The 20,998-nt window shown below is 36.6% G+C and overlaps 2 protein-coding genes across 8 annotated transcripts in view; both read right to left on the bottom strand.

Annotated features, from left to right (window-relative positions):
* KCTD5 (potassium channel tetramerization domain containing 5) overlaps positions 1-326 on the bottom strand; it is a 42,769-nt gene extending 42,443 nt beyond the window's left edge. The window contains exon 1 of the mRNA XM_010570633.1: positions 319-326. Coding sequence (XP_010568935.1) covers positions 319-326 — 8 coding nt within the window. The remainder of the gene's footprint in view (positions 1-318) is intronic.
* A 244-nt stretch (positions 327-570) lies between these two features.
* Positions 571-20,998, bottom strand: part of PDPK1 (3-phosphoinositide dependent protein kinase 1) — a 35,590-nt gene continuing 15,162 nt past the window's right edge. For 6 of the 7 annotated variants that reach the window (XM_010570537.1, XM_010570535.1, XM_010570532.1 and 3 more), the window contains 12 exons: positions 16,880-16,922; positions 16,543-16,680; positions 15,139-15,283; positions 12,542-12,639; positions 11,693-11,768; positions 10,151-10,219; positions 9,566-9,662; positions 8,175-8,348; positions 7,481-7,698; positions 6,770-6,827; positions 5,718-5,870; positions 571-5,154 (listed from right to left, as the gene is read on the bottom strand). In XM_010570537.1, coding sequence (XP_010568839.1) covers positions 5,047-5,154; positions 5,718-5,870; positions 6,770-6,827; positions 7,481-7,698; positions 8,175-8,348; positions 9,566-9,662; positions 10,151-10,219; positions 11,693-11,768; positions 12,542-12,639; positions 15,139-15,283; positions 16,543-16,680; positions 16,880-16,922 — 1,377 coding nt within the window. In that variant the 3' untranslated portion in view covers positions 571-5,046. The remainder of the gene's footprint in view (positions 5,155-5,717; positions 5,871-6,769; positions 6,828-7,480; positions 7,699-8,174; positions 8,349-9,565; positions 9,663-10,150; positions 10,220-11,692; positions 11,769-12,541; positions 12,640-15,138; positions 15,284-16,542; positions 16,681-16,879; positions 16,923-20,998) is intronic. The other variant, XR_774547.1, reaches the window with a different exon arrangement.

Here is a 20,998-nt window from a genome sequence, read left to right as displayed (position 1 = left end):
GGGGCGGGTCGGGAGACGCGCGCGGTCGGGGCCGGAGCTCATTGCCCCCCCCCCCGCGACGGAAGGAAGAGGCGGAGGCCGGGCTAGGACCCTACATGCCTTTATTACAGACTACCAAGCATAAGTGAAATCCGTCATCCAGTCACTAACTACACATCTACAGCACAGAGATCTGTCGAGAGGAGAATAAACAGTCATTAAATTATGAGATATGATTAAATCATCGACCAATAGAAAATTTATATAATAAAGCCAGAAAAAAGGTGTAAAATAGTTTACAATAATTATTCACATTCAAGGCTGTACATCAATACATACAACACCATGGCCCCGAACATGAATTCAATCCAAATAATTCATATATTAGAATTTAAATAACACAGACTGAACTAGAGGCCAACAAGAGCCAGCAAATAACCTTAGAAGAATAAAAATACAAAAGTGTGTATCTTATATCATTGCATTATTTGCTTCTGTTTTCACGGGTTCTTGGAGAAGGGGAGATTCTTTTGTGGTGCTTGTTGAGGGGGTTGGGGATTTTTTTTTTGTTGTCGTTTGGTTTGGTTGTGGGGGTTTTGGTTTTTTTTCTTTGTTTGTTTTTGTTGTTTTTTTTTTTTTATCTGTACATCACAGTTACAGCTACAAACCAGGTAGAGAATATTACACACATAACTGACTGCCACCAACCTGAAAACAGCTAGCATACAACTATCAAAACTGATTATGGTTCCTGGTTCCTATTTTTCTCTTTTGTCAGATACAGTAATTGTAAGTTCTGCTACAATTTAGAACATTTGCCACATCCAGTCAGAGTTAGTACATGGTCATAGGAAGCTTTGTCAAATGACAACCATCTACATCTGCTACCATGCTGACAGACAGTCCAGGTTATTGGGTGCTTAAGAACCCCTCCAATTGTTTACGGTACGAAAGTCATATTTCTTCTAAGAAAGAGGAAACATTCTTAAATTACCAGTGTTAACTGAAAGCATACCAAGTTGGGTCAGAGAATTACTTGTCTGTAAGCTCACTTGATCAGCTGATGGACTGTGTCATGAAGCTTTGCAGGAGCACTTCTGTTTGATTAATAAACTATTTGCATAAAATATTACAGGCATTCAGCAAAATTTCAGGTATAAATACCACACCTATTCATGTAATTCACTAGTAGAAAGAATGATCACAATCCACAGACCGCATCTTCAGGCAACTATTAATACACAAGTTCTCTCCTCAGCAAGGTGTTGAAATCAAATGTTTTGTCCACAGGCCAAATGAAGTAATTGTGTTGACTTTACTAAATAATTCAAAAGAAACTGTTAAATGTACATGTGGGAAATCCTCAGGATTCTCCTAAGTTCCCAGCACAAAATGTAATTATATCAAGCACATTAAATTAAACATCTTGAACTATGAAAATGGATTACAATTATCACATCTTTGTTTCAACCTACAGAGTTTTTTCCGGGCTTATATATAGCAGATACTTCACAACTAAATCACATCAGAAGGAGAAAAATAAGTGGAGCACAGTACTATCTGATAGTTTGAGGTGCTCACTATCTAAGTGCTTAGCAAATGAGATCTTAATAGGTAATATCAGTCTGCTCACAATGCCTCACCATCACATCTGAAGCAAGTCTTCCTTAGTGTAAGTCCTTCTCAAAACTGGACTTTAAGGCCAACAGTAATAAACTCATCTCTCCAGTTTATCAAAGTAGTTTTAAACTTCCTGTGACTGGGCTGGACACTAAATAGAACACTGCAATTCAAAAATCCTTTCATCCTTTCTTAAGCTCCACCCCACAGAAAACAGATGCAATAAACACCTTCCTGAAGTTCAAAGCCCAAGCAAAACAAAATTACAAAATTACTGACCAGATTCTTTATAAATGATTGGCAATTGTTCAAAATGCAAAAGATGGAATGAACCAATCAATAGATTTGGGTTTCAGTAGGTTTGCAGTGAGGAGTCTGAAGAAGAGTCTTCAAGTGCCTAACAACCCTTTTTTGTGCTTTGAAGACCTCAGGTAAAGAGCAGAGAAATTAACTGGCTTATCTGCAGCTCTGAAGAATCTCCCTTGTACATTTCATTCCATAAACTCCCATAAACCACAGGAGTGATATTCAGGACAAAGATCTGAAGCTACCCCATTTCAGGTATAAGCATCTAAAAGAGGAACCAGCCCTTCATAGTATGCAGCACCTGCCAATACACATTTAAGTGGACAAACTGGTGAAACATACTTAAATCTGCATGATTACTTTGTCTTGCCTCACTCTATTCTTTTGCCATCTTTCAAAACCACAGATTTCATTTACAGTCCAAGACAGACAAATACCTCTCCCAGAAAAGTTCTAGTCCCTTCCCAAAAAAGCAGCAGCTAAGGAAGACTTGATCTGGAACACTGAAGTTCTAAGGGAAGGGATGCCTGTAAGAGGTGCTCACAGTTTTCTAATGACAGCATTGTCAAAAGAGAAAAGGAATACTAGAATGCAGACATCAGCCTTCCAGACACCTTTCTTGATAGCTTACTGCTATCAAGATTTCTTTGGCTGAAAGTTTTTGGTGGGCAGGACGGAAGTCTACTGAGAAAGGATTTTAAAGGTGTGAAAAAGCAGAGTAATTACTTTGTTATGGCAAAATGACTACAAGTCTAAATATTACAGAAAACATGTTTAAGCATTCCTAGATTTCCACCTAGTGAACAAGCCAATGAAGATCACTCCATCTCCTAATGAAGCTAAGGTATTCACTATTAGCAGAACAACTTTGCCAGACTTTTTATGTGAGGCCAAGTTTTGTCACACTGAACAGCAGTAGCACTATGAATTTCCATCACCACGAAACTCTCCTGTATAAAGTTGGGAATACATCTACATCTCTAAACCAAAGACTAAATCCAAAAGCGGTAGCGTTGCCTCCAGAGGATCCAACATACAGCTGGAATTAGACAGTCAGAGAACAAATGGATAGCACTACAAACTTAAAATACACATCATCTTGGTTAGAATGGTAAATACAGGATTAATAGAGGCACAGACAGGAGGTGTACTGTGCTATTCAAATTTTAGTGACAAGGAGTGAGTGTACCTTGTATGTGATGAAAATTCTCACAGTGCAAAGGGAATGGTGTTCTGTCTCTTTCTCATCTCAGCCATTTACAGGACACCTTAGCTCCCTTAACACCAGGCACCGTAAGCCAGTGATTTACTTTTGTCAAGTCTGTGTACATTGTGGGATAACAGAAGACTACAAGAATATAGTTTCTCCAAAAGAAAAGGCAACTGCATTCTCTTCAGACTGAAAGATACCAGAAAAGCTTCACTGTCATCAAGTTCAACCACATAACACAGTTTTTAAAAGAGATCAATAATAAATCTCCTTCACCCTGTACAACAACAAAATATCCAACATTCATCTGTTTTCTCAGAACTCCTGATAAGCCACTGCTTTTACAATACCGCTTCTAGAACAGTAGCCCATGAGTTTTTTCAGCATTGCAGTGGAACATTTCTTTCTTTGGTGGAAGGAAAAGCACATCATAGTATGAGACCTCAAAATGCAAAGAGATTGTATGTGTAGAAGGTGAATAAATAGGTGTGATGTTTACACTGCTTTTGAAAAAAGGGAAGGAATGCCTTTGTCCAGACCTAGGTCATTCCTCTCTGCAAGGTTCAGGAACACAGGCATGTTGAAAATAACATTAGGGAAGTTGTTTTTAGCACATAGAAAGTTGTATCTTTGCAATGTTACAAGAAATGTCTGACCACAAGAAAGCCTTAATTTGAAGAGGATAAAGGAGATCGATATGAAAAATATTTTCATTTTATAGATATGCCTTATGTACCATATATTTTCCCCTTTGTATCAGTATTTTCCTTTGAATTTTTAACCAGATTACTTTATGGATCTAATATTTCAATTGCTTAATTTTTTTCAGAGTTGCTAAATATTTAGCCAAGGACCAAAAATAGTATTATTTGTACATCTCATTACACAATGAGACAAAAAAAGTCAAGTAATCAATTGTACAAAGCTTTCACACTTCCTTCTCTACCCAGGTAAATAGGTTGGCCCCACTAAAATGCACAATACATGCACACCCTGGAAAGAAAGCTTCTAGCCCTCATCTCCTGAAAAGGTGAAAAACTATTTACTACTTCAATAGCAACATTTTTTCCCCCATACTAACCAGTTAATTTTTTAGTTAGCATTAGTTAAAAGCATGCTGGTAAGTTTACTGTCCCTTGATTAAATACATATATGATTCATATTAAAATTTAAATTGAATGTTTAAAATCTTATATGCTTCAGAAGCCAACATTTCAATTTTAGAAAACTTTCAGTGCCATGTTCAGCATTTTACTCTCTCAAAACCTGTATCATTGGAGCCTGTCTGCCAGACACATGCATCTGACTCATTCACATAATTACTAAAGTACCACATAAATCCTGCAACCAGAACTATATTAGGAATTACAAAAGGGTGCAACTGACCTGGCTACAAATGCCATATACCAATAAGCTGGGGGACTGTGAGGAAAGGAAGAGAAAACAAAGAGGTGGTGCTTAGGAGAGGCATATAAAAGCTCCCTGATGAAATACAGTTTAATGATAATCTGAAAGTCACAGAAAACTCCAGCCCTATAAAATGCAAGGCTGGTACATGATTTGGCATGTGTGCGTGTGGATTGATTTTAACTCATCTTAAGTGAAGCTGGTAACACAAGGTCTATCCACTAGCCTGCAGCAGAAATTGAGCTGAAGTGCACAAAAAGCAAGATCTTCACTGCAATGATATGCATGTGGAAGCCTCAACAGAAGCACAAAGAGCAAGCAAAGCGACCCTGAATTCCATTAGGTTTTTGCTTTTCTTTTTTTTTTTCTTTCTTTTAAAAAAAAAAAACAAAACAAAACAGAACATTTCAGACATATGCTTCCCCTTGAGATGGTAATAGGTGGGTTGAAAAGATTCCTCTGATCGGCTGCACACGGAGTTCTAGCAGCAAGTAGGGAAACTGGGAAATTTTGGATGAGCATTACTATTTAGCAGCATTCTGGTGGTATCTGTGCCGCCAAACTTCATGTATCTTTTTGCACCATTTATGAGCATTCCCACTTGGGTCCATCAGGTAGTATGTCCTGTTTGGCTATAAGCGAACAACATTTTAATGAGTATTCCAAACACAGTTTAACCAAAGCAGTAAGTATTCTGCACCTACCAATAAAATAATTATTCAGAATCAGTTCATAAACTTCCCAAAGGTTAAATCCAATTACAGTTATATAACATTACATATTACTGAATAACCATACACCTGGCATCTCAGTATTGTTTAAGTAGTCAACTGACAATATATTGTTGGTACGCTCCCTGTGATCCATTATATAAAAATAGGGCTAAACTTTAAAAGTTCTTAAGAACTTACTTCAAATCCCCAAATCTACTTATAGTTTATTTACACACAAATAATAAAAAATACACTTGTATTTTTGTGGGAGATGTGTATGTCAGAGTTTTTTTGTTGTTTTGGTTTGTTTTTCAGGAAGGATTGTTGGTGGTGTTTTGTTTTTGTTTTTTTTAAATTAAGGCTATCAACACTTGTATTTAAGGAACTGTATTTTGTCTGGAAAAATTTATTTGTTAACAACTTACAATAATTGTCCAAGGATCTTAGTGCAACTTATAAGGAAATTAAAGAAAGTCACTTACTGTGTGAACAAAAAATGTCTTAAAATTCTTGGCTTCTGGCCGCAACTCTAAAGACCATGGAATTTCTCCTTTTAGAACTTTGTTGACAGGATCCACATAATACAGGTGGGGCCCCTCTGTGAGCAGCAACTGGCGCCGACGTGCAAACAATCCCTAACAAGAAAAGCAGAAGCAGATGCAAAAAAGCATGAGGCAGGAAAAAACGTAAATGTGTAGATCTCAATTTAAAAACAGAGGTAGAATTAAAACAGCTCAGTGATAGGACAGTATGTTTGCATTTGGGGGACTTTTTTTGTTTTCCTTTTGCTTTACCTATTTGACTTCACTCCTTTTTTAGGAGGTTACAATGCATTCCTACTACATGGCAAAACACAAGTACTATTTTAAGAAAGCATCTTCAAGTTCTAACAAAACATAAAACAACTAGCTGTACTGAGTGAAGCAAAATTTATTTGTCAAAGACTCCAGCTCAGAAATCAATACTCATGATTTTGTGGAGAAAATTAGTAACAAGCAGGTAGTAACTTAGATGAAAGAGAACCTACATTCCTGTAAAGCTGACACAGACTATCATTGCTCATCTGTACCATGTTAAACTTAACTATCTGTTCTAATGTCAGCTCTGCCTCTCAGCATACAGGCAATAGTCGGATCCAGGAAAAACAGTTAAGGACACTATGGGCTTTATTTTACTTTCCAATATTTGTGGCTCAATCCACATGCAGGCAATGCATCAAGACAAAGCGTTTAGTGGGCTATATCAGATTGAGAGGAGGAGGGGGACCAAAAACTCGTTTACTACACTCTCAAAATGAAAGCATCAATAGCACATTTACTTTTAGCCTTTTCAAAAATCAAGGGCGCACCACTAAATTAAGAAAAAACAATCTATTCACAAGAAAATGCTGCATTTTAGAAAATAAACAAAACAATTTTACACTTGCAAGTAAGTTAAAACAAGGAAGCTCTAAAACCAGTTCCTTATCTATGCTGCAACTGTGCAAAAATGTGACAGCTGAATCTTGTTACAGGGAACTAAGAAAAGCCCTTACCTTTCTTTTGTCCACTGGACCCATTTTTAGGATTAAGTTATTTTCTACAAACTGATGCCTTAAAAAAAAAGAAAAGTAACTATTACTCCAGAAGTAATTCTTCCACAGAAACAGCTCTTTTTACTATTATTATCAAGCAATTTTCCATGTCTCTCCCTAGTGTCTCCTTTTCTTCCAAAGTCCTGAACAACTTTACTAGATGAGTTTTGGACTCTTCCTCATTCCAAGACAAAGATTTTTTTCTAAAATCTGACAGGGAGGGGAAGGAAAAAAAAAAAAAAAAATCACAAATGAGAAACCTCTCAAAAGTGAAGAGAAACACTAATAAGTACATGGTCTAGAGGTATTTTGGTTAGATATCAACCAAATATTATAATTCAAAAAAACCCCAACAACTTATGGCAACTGTAAGTAGGAAGGAACCTTTTCTAGTTCTAGGACTCTGTGGAGTCCTAGCACTGGTATAGCGTCATTTCTGCCTATCTTACAAACATACTCCACAACAACTTCCAGACCTTGTAAATTTTAGAAATGTAGTATTAGGTTTTCGCTGCTATTGCTTTAAATATATAAGTCACGAAAAATCTAGTTGCTAATTGTTTGCTTGAAGACATTAAGACTGACAAATATTAATTTGAATCAAAATAACTTATTTTTCTGGATTCCTTACTGCTGTGCAAGTAACAGATCAGCTATATTCAAAGATCTCACCAAGGATTTCCACCAGCTTGTTTTGCCAGAAGTAACCTCTTTTCATCTTCAGAAAACTGTAAGTCCAGCTCAAAGGAATTGTTGTCAAGATCATGAATATACTGTTCAATATTTCCTCCTGATGTCTGTGGTGTACTTGTCTCTGGGGCAGACAGTGAATGGGAAGAGGCAGAACCAGAAACTTGCATGCAACCAAACTGACTCAGGAGATTGTCATACTACAGGAGGAAACAAAATGAAGTAAAGAAATTTCTGTGATTAAAAAAAGCTTATTTTGCACTAACTGTGGCTTTTAATTTAAGCATGCTTTTGTTTATCATGTTTTGGGCAAAAAGACAGCCTACTCTCTATAGATTAAGCGTCACTTATCCAAAAAAGTACGCTTGGTCAAAAGCAAGCCAACCAGTATTTTTTCCAAACTCTCACTTCATCCAAAAAAAACCCCAAACAAAACCAAAAACCACAAACCAAAAAAACCCCCAAAAAACAAACCAACCCCCCCCCCCAACAACACCTGACTAGTTCAAATTTTAACCAGCTAACCAGCAATTTTATATTAGATTCTTAATAATTGAGCCTTCATTAAAATATAACTAATCAGTAGTTTCAATAAAAATATTTAATATGCAATAATTATGCTTTAATGAAAGTCTCGGGCAGCATCAGAGCTGAATAGAGCAATAGACAAACATACATTTCCGTAACAGTCTTCATCATCCTCTGACATAGCAGGTAAATATGCTGTAAGTTTTGGGGGTGTCTGAAGATGTAGGTTCTCCCACACAATGGATTCAAAGAAGGGGTGAGCCTTAAGAGGTCCGTATCCTCCCATTTCTTCACAACCTAATCGGTTGGTAGCATCTAGAACCTAAGCAAATTACAGTTAAGTTAACACGCAGAAAATAATGACAACGAAAGGGCGAGCACCATTCACATTTGCACAGCAGCATGTGAAAACTTAAAACCAGTTGGTCTCACTGACCTAACCATACATATCTAGAATATAAGGAGACTGCTTATAATACAAGATGTTATTTGTCAATATGTCTCAGCAGCAACATTTTTACACTACACCAGCTCACAGATCTAGAGAAAGGAGCATGATCCACACAATTTTTTGGCTTTGTTTCTTCATAAAGACAGAAACAAAACCAAGTAAACATACAGAGAAGGCCTGGTGGAGCATAGCTCATTTAAGTATAGCCCAGCATCACATTCTAGTGATGCAAGAAGCCGTGGAAGCTATAGTTGGTGTCAAACATCAACCTCTCAAGCACCCTAAAACTACACAGTTCTCAGGACGTTGATGCAACCTGGACCTTACCATTCAGCAGGCACTGGCTTGGCCATAGAGCTGGCCCAGACACAGGAATATGCTGCTAGGCCCTTTACAATGGTTGCACTCATCATCATCCACAAACATAAGACAGAATTTCCTCATCACCCCCTGCCCCATGCTAATATGCTAGACTATTGAACTTCAAAAAGCTTATACCACCCAAAATGTTCTTTGTATATTCATTGTAGTGTCATAGCCATCTCACTGATGAGACACAACTATTTTTTTCTTCCTATCTGTCAAACATTCACATGCAGAGTAACTCTTTGGCTGATACTATTGAGCCATGTATTAAGTGCAAGGTAAGTGCATGCTAAAATGCAAGGTAAGTTGATTTTTACTGTGATGAATGTATCTCTCCATGATGTATAGAACGTTGTTTCCAACTAAATGATTCACTATACAACTCAACAAGAATTAATCTAAGTACTATGTAAACCTAAGTATTTGACTTTTAACTTCTGTGTGTAATGCACAGTATTTAGGATCATTTGCTTCCGTTTCGCTGAGAGACATTCCTTGTCCACACCTTAGAATTCAGATTTTTTAAAAAAAATTACAATCTAAGTGCTGTTTAATAATGGCTGTTGATTTTCAAGACACTCCCCTACGCAGTCAATAATGCTCACAGTCGCTCTTATTATAAGGTTTGCAATAGAGTGCATGGAAACTTTAGGGAAAAAAAACCCTACGTAAGCTGAATGTTTCCAATGTCATCAAATCATTGAACAGCAGCATATATTTACCAGTAGCTTTTCAACAAGATCTTTTGCCTTGGGAAAAAATTTTTCTGGAAAGTCATATTCCAACTTTATTATCTTCTGGAATATAAGGTATTCATTTCTGCAAAAGAGAAAAACATAGCTCTTGTTATTAGTTCTCCATGGTTCTTAAACCTTAACAGTGCATAACCTGGACAAATATTAAACGGGAGATCTACAAGTTAAGTCAAATTCCCATAAACCTTTCCAGGGTGAAGGGGTACAGTCTTCCAAGTATCTATGATCCTGTAAGCACCAGATACTTGAAGAATAAGGAAAGTTCAAATGGCTCAATGCAGAGGTGCCTCATACCCTCTTCATGTAGGCATAGTTACCTTTATGGTATAAATTACATGTGAAATCCTAGGATAAATTAAGGAATCTCTCTCAGAAACTCTAGTTATAGCTGTCTAAGCATCTTCATGACATCAGAAAGGACAAATAAAAGCAGGCATGACATTAACACCAACATTGCACCATGAAAAGTTGTAGTCCAGAACAGGTAGTAAGGTAAAAGCCAAAACCAAGTCAACATATGTATGATCCACATAATTAGCTTAAATCTCTTACCCAGCTCTAAATGGAGGCAATCCAGCTACAAGCTGATATATTATACATCCCAGAGCCCAGAGGTCAGAGCTTCAAAAGAAAGAGGAAAAAACATATAGTATGTTTTCCTATAAAAAGTCTTTAAACTGTAACTTTAAAAGAATTCTTAAACTTCTGCTAGTTAGAACATAGCATGAACACATTGGACAAACCTGCCTAGCACAACTTCCAACAATTTCATTCATTGACAGAAGAGCAGGCTAGCAATACAACTTTTTTTTTTTTTAAAGTATACAGTAACCATCCCACAACAACTGACTACAAGCACATGTGCAAGACAGCTGAATTCTCAAAGTAATTAATGGGTATGTAATGAGACTAAAAAGAATATTTATTATCCACTACCACAATTCAAAGATGCATTCAACTGCATGCAATATATGCTCCTTCAGAATTAAAATCCTTTCCTCTAAATATTTTAGGCAAAAAAAAAAGTCACAAAACAGCTTTTTCACTTAAAGCTTTTCTGAAGACACAAACAAACAGGCAGGCTATATGGTACATGGGTGAGGGAAAGTCTTAAGTTTTAGTGTGTTGGCCTGAAAGAGCATTTTTAAATTATTTTACCTGGAGGTAAACTATACATAGATTTGATTAAAGCTTAGAATTCCTCATGGAAGACCAAAATACTAACAAACACTCAAAACTACTCAAATTAAGAGTTTTCTGTAAAGATGAAGCATTACGTAACTTCTAAAAAGAGTTCACGGCCTGATGAAGTCTTACCATTAGCCAAACCAGTCAAAACCTCTTTCCTAGTAGCAAAAGTGGAAAGTCTAATGGTATTTCTACCATTTCAAGAAATGCTACCACAAGTTAGCACAGTTATTCATAGAAGAGATCTCTTTTCCCTATGATGTCAATGATTACTTTGATTATTCTTCCACCATTGTAATAAAATAGATATACAACAGTCTGTAGGTTACCATCAAGAACCAATTTAAATTAGGTAAGAAATTTCTTAAGGGTATCACTCATACCAGGTACAGAGATGAGCTTTAAACCATTGCAAACCCCAAGTAGGGCTTAGCAAAGATAACCACAAGTTGATCTAAATACAAGTTAAAGAAAGCTGTAGCCTTTCCCCTAACTGACAGAACATGACATTCTGTTGCTTTTACAGCAGGAATTACCATATTAGAGCAAGCTTATATAAAACAGAATTAAAATAGTTATATTATTTGGATAACAGAAAAAGTTTTTCTGATTTATTTATGGGTAAGAGAAATCCAACTTCACATTACACACCTTCTCCTGACAACACCTAATCCTGTCTGTAGAACTCCAGAAGGTAGATGAACTGAGGAAACCAGCACTCAGACAAGAAGGAATACTTGTTAAGAAAAAAAAATATTTCAAACTCTCTTAAAAAAATCTTTATACTCAAGCATCTTGTTTCTCTGAAATACTAAGCTCGCTGGCTTGCTTTATTTATCCCCTCCCCACCATTTGACAATATCCTGACAGAGTCAGTAAAGTTCTGACATACAAGAGAATCCTCACCTTTTACAGGCAGATTTCTCCGTCAGCAGTTCTGGAGAAACATACTGTGCTGTCCCTACAAATGAGTTTGCCCGTGCTGGTAAGAAAATGGAAAAAAATAAGCAAATACATACTGATGGAGAAGCCAACCTCCCCCTTACCCCCCTGCCCCCACCCAACAAAAAATACCCCAAAGGCAATCTATTGCAATTTATGTAAAACGACAAAGAACTCACGGGAATTTCATTTCTCTACCCATCCACAAAACCTACTTGCAAGAGACAAATCAATCTCAGTGATATCTATTTGGTTCAAGAAGCTAGGCATTTAAGCACTTTGTTAGGTATAAAATCTACCAACAAAAGCTTACTACATTCAGGTAAAAAATTAAGTTTATCAAATTCAGTTCAGCCTAGTGCTTTTTTTCAGGCATTGTTTGCAGCATCATTGATTCACAGGTTAATACTAAGCAACTAATGACACAAGAATTCTATAACCTTCACATTTGAGCAACTCTGATAATCACTGGGGTTAGATACATAAGCAGAGTAAAAACTTACTGTTTCAGCTGAGCCACAGTAACTATTTGTTTGTATTCTAGTCTTGCAGATGAAAAGTAATTTGAAATAGTTTAACTTCCCACTATATTTGGTGATCTAGCTGGCTATACTACTACACCAAATATTACCTCTTCTGACATAATCTAAGCAGCGACAGTTCAAAACTGTTTCAAGATCTCTCAGTGGTTTTGTTAGATAAGAGGTAATGATATTTAAAGGTTAAAATTGGGTAAATACAACATATGTACATTTTCAAAGGGCCACTTGCTATAGTTATCTGTGTCACATTATGAAGTAAATAATGGCATACCTTGTCTGCTATCTGCAGATAATACTTTTGCTGTTCCAAAGTCTGTTATCTGAATGTGCATATCTTCATTTAGCAAGATGTTCTCTGGCTTAAGGTCCCTGGAAAAGGCAGATTTTTATATTTAAGCAGCACACAAATTAAAGTTGCAAAACTGTCTAGTGACTTGCGTATATAATACTATCATAAATGATGCAGATATTCTATAAACATTGTTATGTCAACTTTCCTCTAACTTGTACCTGTCAACATGCAGACTGCTAACAGATTTTGAAAAGCCCATTAACTAAATTTTTTCTAGAAAGACTTGAAGTAACAAATAATCTCAAAACTAAGCAATTGTGCATCTCCCTTGTTCAACAAAAATGGAAAAAACAAACAAAAAAACCCCCCAAAACCCAACAACAACAAGAAAACCAACAAAAAACCAACCCCAAAATCCAAAGAAACACAAAACCAAAAAACCCCACCCTTCACTCCCAAGTCTTAACTTAAATAACATCTGACAGACTGGTATGGCAGTAACATCTTCTAGGCCTGTTTACTCAGCACAAAACTCCAGTTAGTCAAACAATGGCAACCCCCCAGCCCCAGCTAAATGTCCAGAACAGGTAAGAACTGTAAACCACCAAATGTTTACATTCGTCACATACAAATCTATGTATAAACTGTATTTCAAATAAGTGTGTACCATTTGTATGGACACTGCCTCTGATTCTAAATAAAACCAGACCTCACAGTATCACACACACACAATATATAGCAATATAGAGTTAGATGTCAAGAGGTTCATTAGCAACAACATAAAAAAACCATAGCCTTGGGTTACACTGTTATGGTATTATTTACTTCGCACCAAGTTTCCTCAGCTGACAAGAAAAGATGACATACTTCCCTCCTAAGAAGTATCTTCGGATGCTCATAAAGAAATCTAGAAGCATGGGAGTTGTTTTGGTTGACTGGTAAGAAAAATCAGTGCAAATTCAAAGCTGTTTCCATCAACCACTGTGCAGCATTATTTTCCTCAGATTACAGTCCCCTATTATTGAAAAGCATGGGTTGTGCAGTTGTACAGTTTAAAGTCTGTAGACTAGCACAGAGAGCAATTGGAATGAAGTGATTATGACACACAAGCCATAAAAATCCTGTTCATTTTCCTGTTAACTATTCTCAGAGAGAAGCAGAAAGCACATGAATAGAATGGGCCTTTTTAACAGTTCTGTGTGGGTTTTTTTACATATACATATATATGTATATATATAGTACTCTATACACACATACATATACAGTTTATATAATGTATCCTATACCTATATTAATATATTAATATTATATTATGGATCTAGGATATAGCTATTTATATAGATATATAGAAAGATATATCTGTAGTAAGTTTTCCAGAGTAGCCTGGCATCTTAAAATGTTTCTATCTCATGTCATAGTTCTTAGGCAGCAGAAAATCCCAAGAGCTTTCAGGCACTGCTAGAGCTATGGACTTATAATTAAATAAACTTTATACTAAGTTCTCTAATTGCACAATTTCAGTGTCTTCTTTTGAGTTTCTCATAGTGGCCTTCATATGAAGACAAAAACTTAAAGCAGCTCTTTTATAATACAAGATTTCCAATATAGGCTTAGTAATACTGACAATCATGCTGCATTCATTTTATAAGCATTCTCCCAGTGTAACACATGAGCTATATAACCAAAGTGAAAATGGGACTTTTGAACATTTTTTTTTCCCCCTGTAGAAAATTTTATGCTTTTAGTACTCTCCACATCCAGCCCCCTTAGATTCTATTCCCAATTACTTCACAGAAAAGTATTAGCAAAAAGGACAAAGTGTTTAGCAGTATTACTTTCAGTTATATTTATCAGAAACATAATCATCCAGCTTTTTCCCAACTAGCATCTACTGTTCCATGAACAGCTGCTTCGGAACCTACAGACACAAAAGATTTCTTACCCAAAAATAAGTTCTGCAGCTCAGATTTCTCACATTTACAGCTTTAATTTCTTTAATACACGTGAATGACAAAACATGCTTATCCAGACAATATAATTGCATCAAGAACAACTGCAAAGGTCCTATTAAAAACTTTGCTAAATTTCACCATTTACCTAGTTATTGTTCGGCTTTGTGGAAACTGTTTACTCAGTAAAAACTGACATACATTAATTTTACTTTTCTTGATGACATGTTGCACACTAATTCACACACCAGCAGAATTCTAGTTACTTTTGGTACATATCACCACCAAAAAAAGAAAAGTAGTTAAACAAAAAGTCAGTTTCTGGTTTTAGACCAACTGATCAACCTTGAAAAAGACAAGCTTTTGGTAATGTTAATTGTAGCCCAAAAAGTCTTCTTACTTCTTCCGGCTAGAACAGTTGGTCTAATAACAGAGATTCGCTCTCCTCCTCCTAAAGTTTTCTGTTTAGCTCCTTATGTTAACAACAGTACTAATGCTAATGAAACCCTATTATGCTCTCATTAGCTTTCCAAAAAAACCAGATTTGCTTTAGACTTCACAAAGAACATTTCTAGAAAAAACACCTTGTGCAGAATCAAATGCGTGTTGGTCTCAACTTCGTATTACCTGTGAATTATTCCTTTCCCATGCAAATACTCCAGGGCTGATACAATTTCAGCAGTATAAAACCTGGTACAGGTCTCATCAAATGAGCCGATTTTGCGTATATACTTTAGCAGCTCTCCATTTTTGGCATAGCTAAGTCCAAAATCTGAATGTAAGTATAGTTAAGGTCTATCACTAAACCATTCTAAAACAAAAATCCCCACACCTCATTCCGAAGACAAGAATAATACTAAATATACATGAACAACAGGGAAGAAGTGAAGTTGGTCAATCTGAAACTTTACATGGTAGCAACCCAAAACAACTTCTTAAATATATTAACAACCTAGGGGACAGGTCCCAATTTCTTAGCATAGCAAAGACTACATAAAGGGTTAAATTTGTAGTTTTTCCAGTTAGTCACCTGAATAATTAAACTGTATACATAACTGCCCTCGAAAAGAACTATTTACAGTCATAACTAGCATTCAGCCCAGGTTTAAAATTGCCCCATCATCTGGAAAGTTCCAAAGTCAGCCTAGTGTTCAATGAGCAAATGTGTACATTACAAATGAGAGCCTCTAAGTTCTGTTAGTGCATGTGTGTACATACGTATGTACATACACACACATGATATAGAGCCTGTTATAGAGCCTGTATATAGCAGCCTCTGTGAAAAACACAAATACTTACTGACCCCAGAAACAGACTGATCTATCCTTTTACCCCTGGTACAGCCAATTCAAAGTGGGAAGTTTAGAAGGAAAGTCACATGTTTAACACTTTCTTCACATGAACCAAAAAAAAAAAGCCGACTGCAAACCAATGAGGGTTCCAGACGTAACTGCACTTCGCAATTACTGCTAGAGAGAGAACCTGGGAAATAGTGGCCCAAACAGAAGTTTCAGCTTTCTATCATTCAGATTATTCTGTAAGCACTTCTACATAAGAAAAATGTTAATAGATCTAATTGTTCAAATACCAAATAGTAGTAAATATAGCTGGCTACCCCTATTTTAAACACAGGAATTGTGGTGTTTTACTGTATATAATCAGAAATAAACCATTTCTAAAACATTTCTCATACACCTTCCAATTTTTTAATTTTTTTTTAATTATTTTAAACTTAGATTGTTGCAAGTTGCCCTTCAGCATTTACCACATTGACAATATTTAAGTTATTGTTTTATTAATCTTCCCTGACCCACAAGTCACCCACTCTTCTCTCTCATGGAGCACACTCATCCTATTTGCTTAATTTCTATTAAAAGCATTACTGCAAAAATTGCATGGCAAACATTAAGATATTTGTAATACCTCAAGTTATTTTCATCATTCCTGTTAGACAATGTTTCAAAGGAACCAAAACTGGTGATTGCTACTTTTAAGAAAATGTTACAGCAAGTTTTAAAACACAAAGGATACATAGCTTTTCATCATCCTGAAAGGTGAAGTAGAGTTTAACAAAAAAAGGGTGATCCAGGCGGGACATTACATCTCTCTCTCGTGTCACATATGGCACCTTGTTTTCTTTTATGATATGACGTTTTTCTAGAATTTTAACTTGATGAGAAAAAGACAGAGTGAAAATGCAGGAGGTAAAACCAAATGAAGTCCATCTAAGTAATTTGTTTGGGGGTTTTTTTTGTTAGATAAAATTATCATAAAACCACTAATACTGTCTTTTGAACGGGTGTTTTGTAACAGGAGTACATTGATATTGTATTTTTTAAAAGTTCATTTTGAAGGAGTCAATACTTACTGGCATATTCTCTAGAGCTAGCCAATTCTCGAGCCAAGACAACCTGTTGCCAGAGGAGAGAAAATATATTGTAACCATTCATTAAAGACATATGCTAACATTGGTTTTGATCTTCCAGTAGGTATTTAGAATATTGATTGTCCAAAATAAGCTATCACAACTGCAATCAGCAAAATATTTAAGCTGTGTTCATATTATGCTGGCTTCAGCAAGACCACTGCAGAAATTCAGCTCAGCATAACAAAGCTTGTTTTGCTAAAAGACTTATATGCCTGACTGGGTAATCACCGATTTACTTTTTTTTTTTCCCCCCCCAGAAAAATTCTGAAGATTGTAACATAAGTCACAGTAAATTGCCAAATCTTCTTAAAGGTGAAAAAAGCAACAAGTGTGCTGAGGAGTATTTATAAAAATCTAACTGTCACAGTAAGTTTTCTTAACATAAATGGCAAAGATTGAAAGACAAATTTTATCTGAAAGATCAAAAGTAACAAGTGAGACAGAGCTTTCAACTATTTACAGTTGTTTAGAAAAAAGATTTAAAGAAAGGAAATGAGAGATTTCCAATTAGCAGAAGCAAGGGATAAATTTCAGGCAAACAGTTCTACATTTTTAAAGAGAAAAGGCAACTTAAGACAATCTGAGCAATGACTTTGTAACAATAGATGACTACAAGTTGTGTTTTTCTCATTTTAAGTTTATATCCATGCTACTACCTTGCTAGAATCTCAACATTATACCGATTTTTTTTTTAATCACTGCACCAGACTTGCTTCTAATCCACTTCTCGTTATATTCTAACCTCTTGCAAAATCAGTTATAATGGAGTACTCCAAAGTATTATTACATACACCTGATACTAAAAGTTAGGCATTCAGGAAAAAGAACTTCTAAATAGGGCAGTTTTTCAGGTGAAAGAAGTGCATGCAGTTGCACTCTTTCAGTATTAGAAAACTGAAATCTCAGTCCAGTAGTAAAAAGACACCTTTAATTTTCTAAAAAAAGTTCATCATCTACAAACACACTATAGTTCACAGTTTTTGATCAAGGAAAAATCCTAAATATATCCTAATTTCCTCCTAACTAATAATCCACAAAAAAGAAGAAAAAAAAACCCACAAAAAACCCCAGTAGAATCACAAAAAAAAAAAAGAAAAAGAAAAAGAAAAAACCCACAGAGGTACATGTTAATACCACGTCTCTGCTATTAGGGGCCTGAATCTTATCCACACTATGGGAAGAAGTAATATCAATAAGGAATGTAAATTCTACAGAAAGGAATTAGACCTTAGACAGGTAGCTTAAAAAAAAAAAAAAAAAAAAATAAAAAAAAAAAAAAACCAAAACCACCAAAACATAAACACAAAACCAAAAGCATTAATGTAACATGTAAATATGTCAGTTGCAAATTCAGAAAACAGCAAGGTAAGAAATGTAGTTAAACATCTCAAACTGGAGGAAGGTGGGATAAGAGCAGAGAACCCTCAACAGAGTCTACAAAGCAGAAATAACTGCCAACGTAATTGGCTGACATCATGGCCAATCTCAACTCTAAACTTGAACAAATACTTCAGACTGTCAGACATTATGTCTGCATTTAAGAACTGGTTTCGGTTAGACACTCACCCTTCCTTAAAGCTCCTCCTCTTTTTAAGAGAATGAAGCCTCATTTATAGGTGGAGACAAAACCAAGGAAGGGGGTGGGGTGGGAAATGTACCAGCAATATAGAAGGTGGTGAGCAGGACAACATGCTTACCCAAACATGAGAATTATAATTCTGCCACCACATAACAGGTATTATTCTGAGAAGACCTTGAAGCTGTCTACATAGCAAGTAGATTTTCATTACTTTAAAAGAGCAGAGCAACAACTAGAAGGCCCTGCATTTGTGTATCTGTCAATATCAAGCATGGGTCCAAGAACAGTTAACAGCTGCAGAAGAAGGTCCCGCAAAATCGCAGAATGCTCTGAAGAAAAATGCCCTGAGGCCAGATCATGTGCATCTCTGCTGAATTTGAAATACAGCACTGGCAGCAGGTAGAGTTTGTGGTAGTTTAATAGAAGTCCAAGAAAACGGAATATATTATGACCCTGAGTAAATGATTTTTTTTTTTTAATTATTTTTTTTTTAATCTGAAGCTGTCATTGGAGGCATAGTCATATGAAGGCCCATGCTTTTTGAGATGAACACCTTTCAGTCAGAATATTGGTGAAGATCTTCGGGAGTACAATCAGACCTCTGAATCTACAACCATGTTTAATAAGAACAAAGCATACATTTTTAACAAAATGTTTTGATAAGAACATGAAGATGCATGCCCCACAGATCAAGAGCTCTGGTGTTGATACATCAGAGGATTGTGCTGCCATCCAGAGGAACCTCAACAGACTGGAGAAATGGGCAGGCAGTAATCTCATGCAGTTCCCTTTTTTGAACCACAAACTCCTCCTCCCCCCGGGGAGGAACAATCTCAAGAACCAGTATATGCTGTGGGCTGATGGGCTGGAAAGCAGCTTTGCAGAAAAGGACCTAGGCAGCAGATGAGTCAGCAATGTGCCCTTGTCACAAAGGCGGCTGCATTAGGAGGAATGTTGCCAGCATGCTGGTGGAGGTGATCCTTCCCCTCTATTTAGCACTGGGAAGATCACACCTAGAGTACTGTGTCCTGTTCTGGGCTCCCCAGTAAAACAGAGTGAAGAATCTCTCATTTGAGGAAAGGCTGAGAGAGATGGGATTGTTCAGCCTAGAGAAGAAAAGGCGCAGGGGAAACCTCACCAATGTATATAAATATCCGAAAGGGAAGTGTAAAGAAGATGGAGTCAGGCTCTTTTCAGCAGTGGGCCAAACTGAAACACAGGAGGTTCCATTTGAACATCAGGAAACACTTTTTTACTGTGAGGGTGACCAAGCACTGGCACAGGTTGCCCAGGGAGGTTGGAGAATCTCCATCCTTGGAGATACTCAAAAGCTGTCCAGATGCAGTCCTGGCCAACTGGCTCTAGGTGGTCCTGCTTGACCAGGGGTTGGATGAGCTCACCTCCAGAGTTCCCTTGCAACCTCAATCCTTCTGTGATTCTGTAAGAGCAGCAAGCAAGTTTCCTTCTTGAAGGATGCAGTCTATAGGCTGAAGGCTACAGTCATTATTCTGAGCTTAATGTTTTTAAATTAAAAAAGTCCAGCTGCTGAAGACAGGACTGGACATTATATTTTAAAAATAATAATAAGCAAGTACTGTTAAGTCCCCTCCAGCAACAGTTTGTAACCTGTTCAGTGGCCATGGAAAGAGCATAACCAAGCACCTCCTGTGGAACATTATGAAAGGCATCCCTAAAACTATTGATCAGTTTCTAAAGTCATAGCACTGCAATAATGGACCAGAACTGCTAAGGCTGACAAACAAGGTGACAGGTGGGAAGAACTAACTCCCAAACATGCTCTCTCTAGCACTATCTGAGGCCCAGATGATTATGGTAACTGAAATTTTTCTTGTAAAACTCAAAAGAATAAGGCTACGTATGGATTAACGTTTTCACAGTATTCAGTCTCTCTCCTGCTGCCCACCTAAATGCATTTAGTCCCAAGACTTGGGACCAAAAAAACATCTACCAGTGAACAGGTAGCAGAATGCTGGAACAGAAGTTTATTCAAAGTCTGGGCTAGGCCCTATGAATTTCTCTGTTTACAAGGAACATGGTGCTAACTTTCAGAGGCCACAACCAGAAATTAAAAGTTTCTCACTGAAGCAGAGTATTCTGCTATACCCAAGAGGCAGCAACTCTGCTGCATTCTTTAGGGAAACTTGCAAGTTGCAAACTATGTATTTAAGTGCAAATTACTCCTGATGACTACTAGAGGCCTGCTTCCTAAACACCACAGTAGATCGTATAGGAAGAACCAGAAAAACCCAACATTTAGAGATCAACAACCAAAAGGTATATACAATAAATGACAAGTGAAAGATGTGAAAAACATACAGAAATACTACTTATTGTCTTACAATGGGGCAACTACAAAAGCATCAAATGGAAGTATTAATTGCTTCATGGGTTCTTTATGATAACACTTAAGTAATTCATTCTTGTGCAAGGCCATGGATGTGAGAAGTAAGTTAGAAAGA

Source organism: Haliaeetus leucocephalus, unplaced genomic scaffold (genome assembly GCF_000737465.1).
Source record: "Haliaeetus leucocephalus isolate CR32 unplaced genomic scaffold, Haliaeetus_leucocephalus-4.0 Scaffold295, whole genome shotgun sequence".
Classification (NCBI taxonomy): domain Eukaryota; kingdom Metazoa; phylum Chordata; class Aves; order Accipitriformes; family Accipitridae; genus Haliaeetus; species Haliaeetus leucocephalus.
Note: the sequence above shows the minus strand (reverse complement) of the source record. Positions and strands in the feature narration are given on the sequence as shown.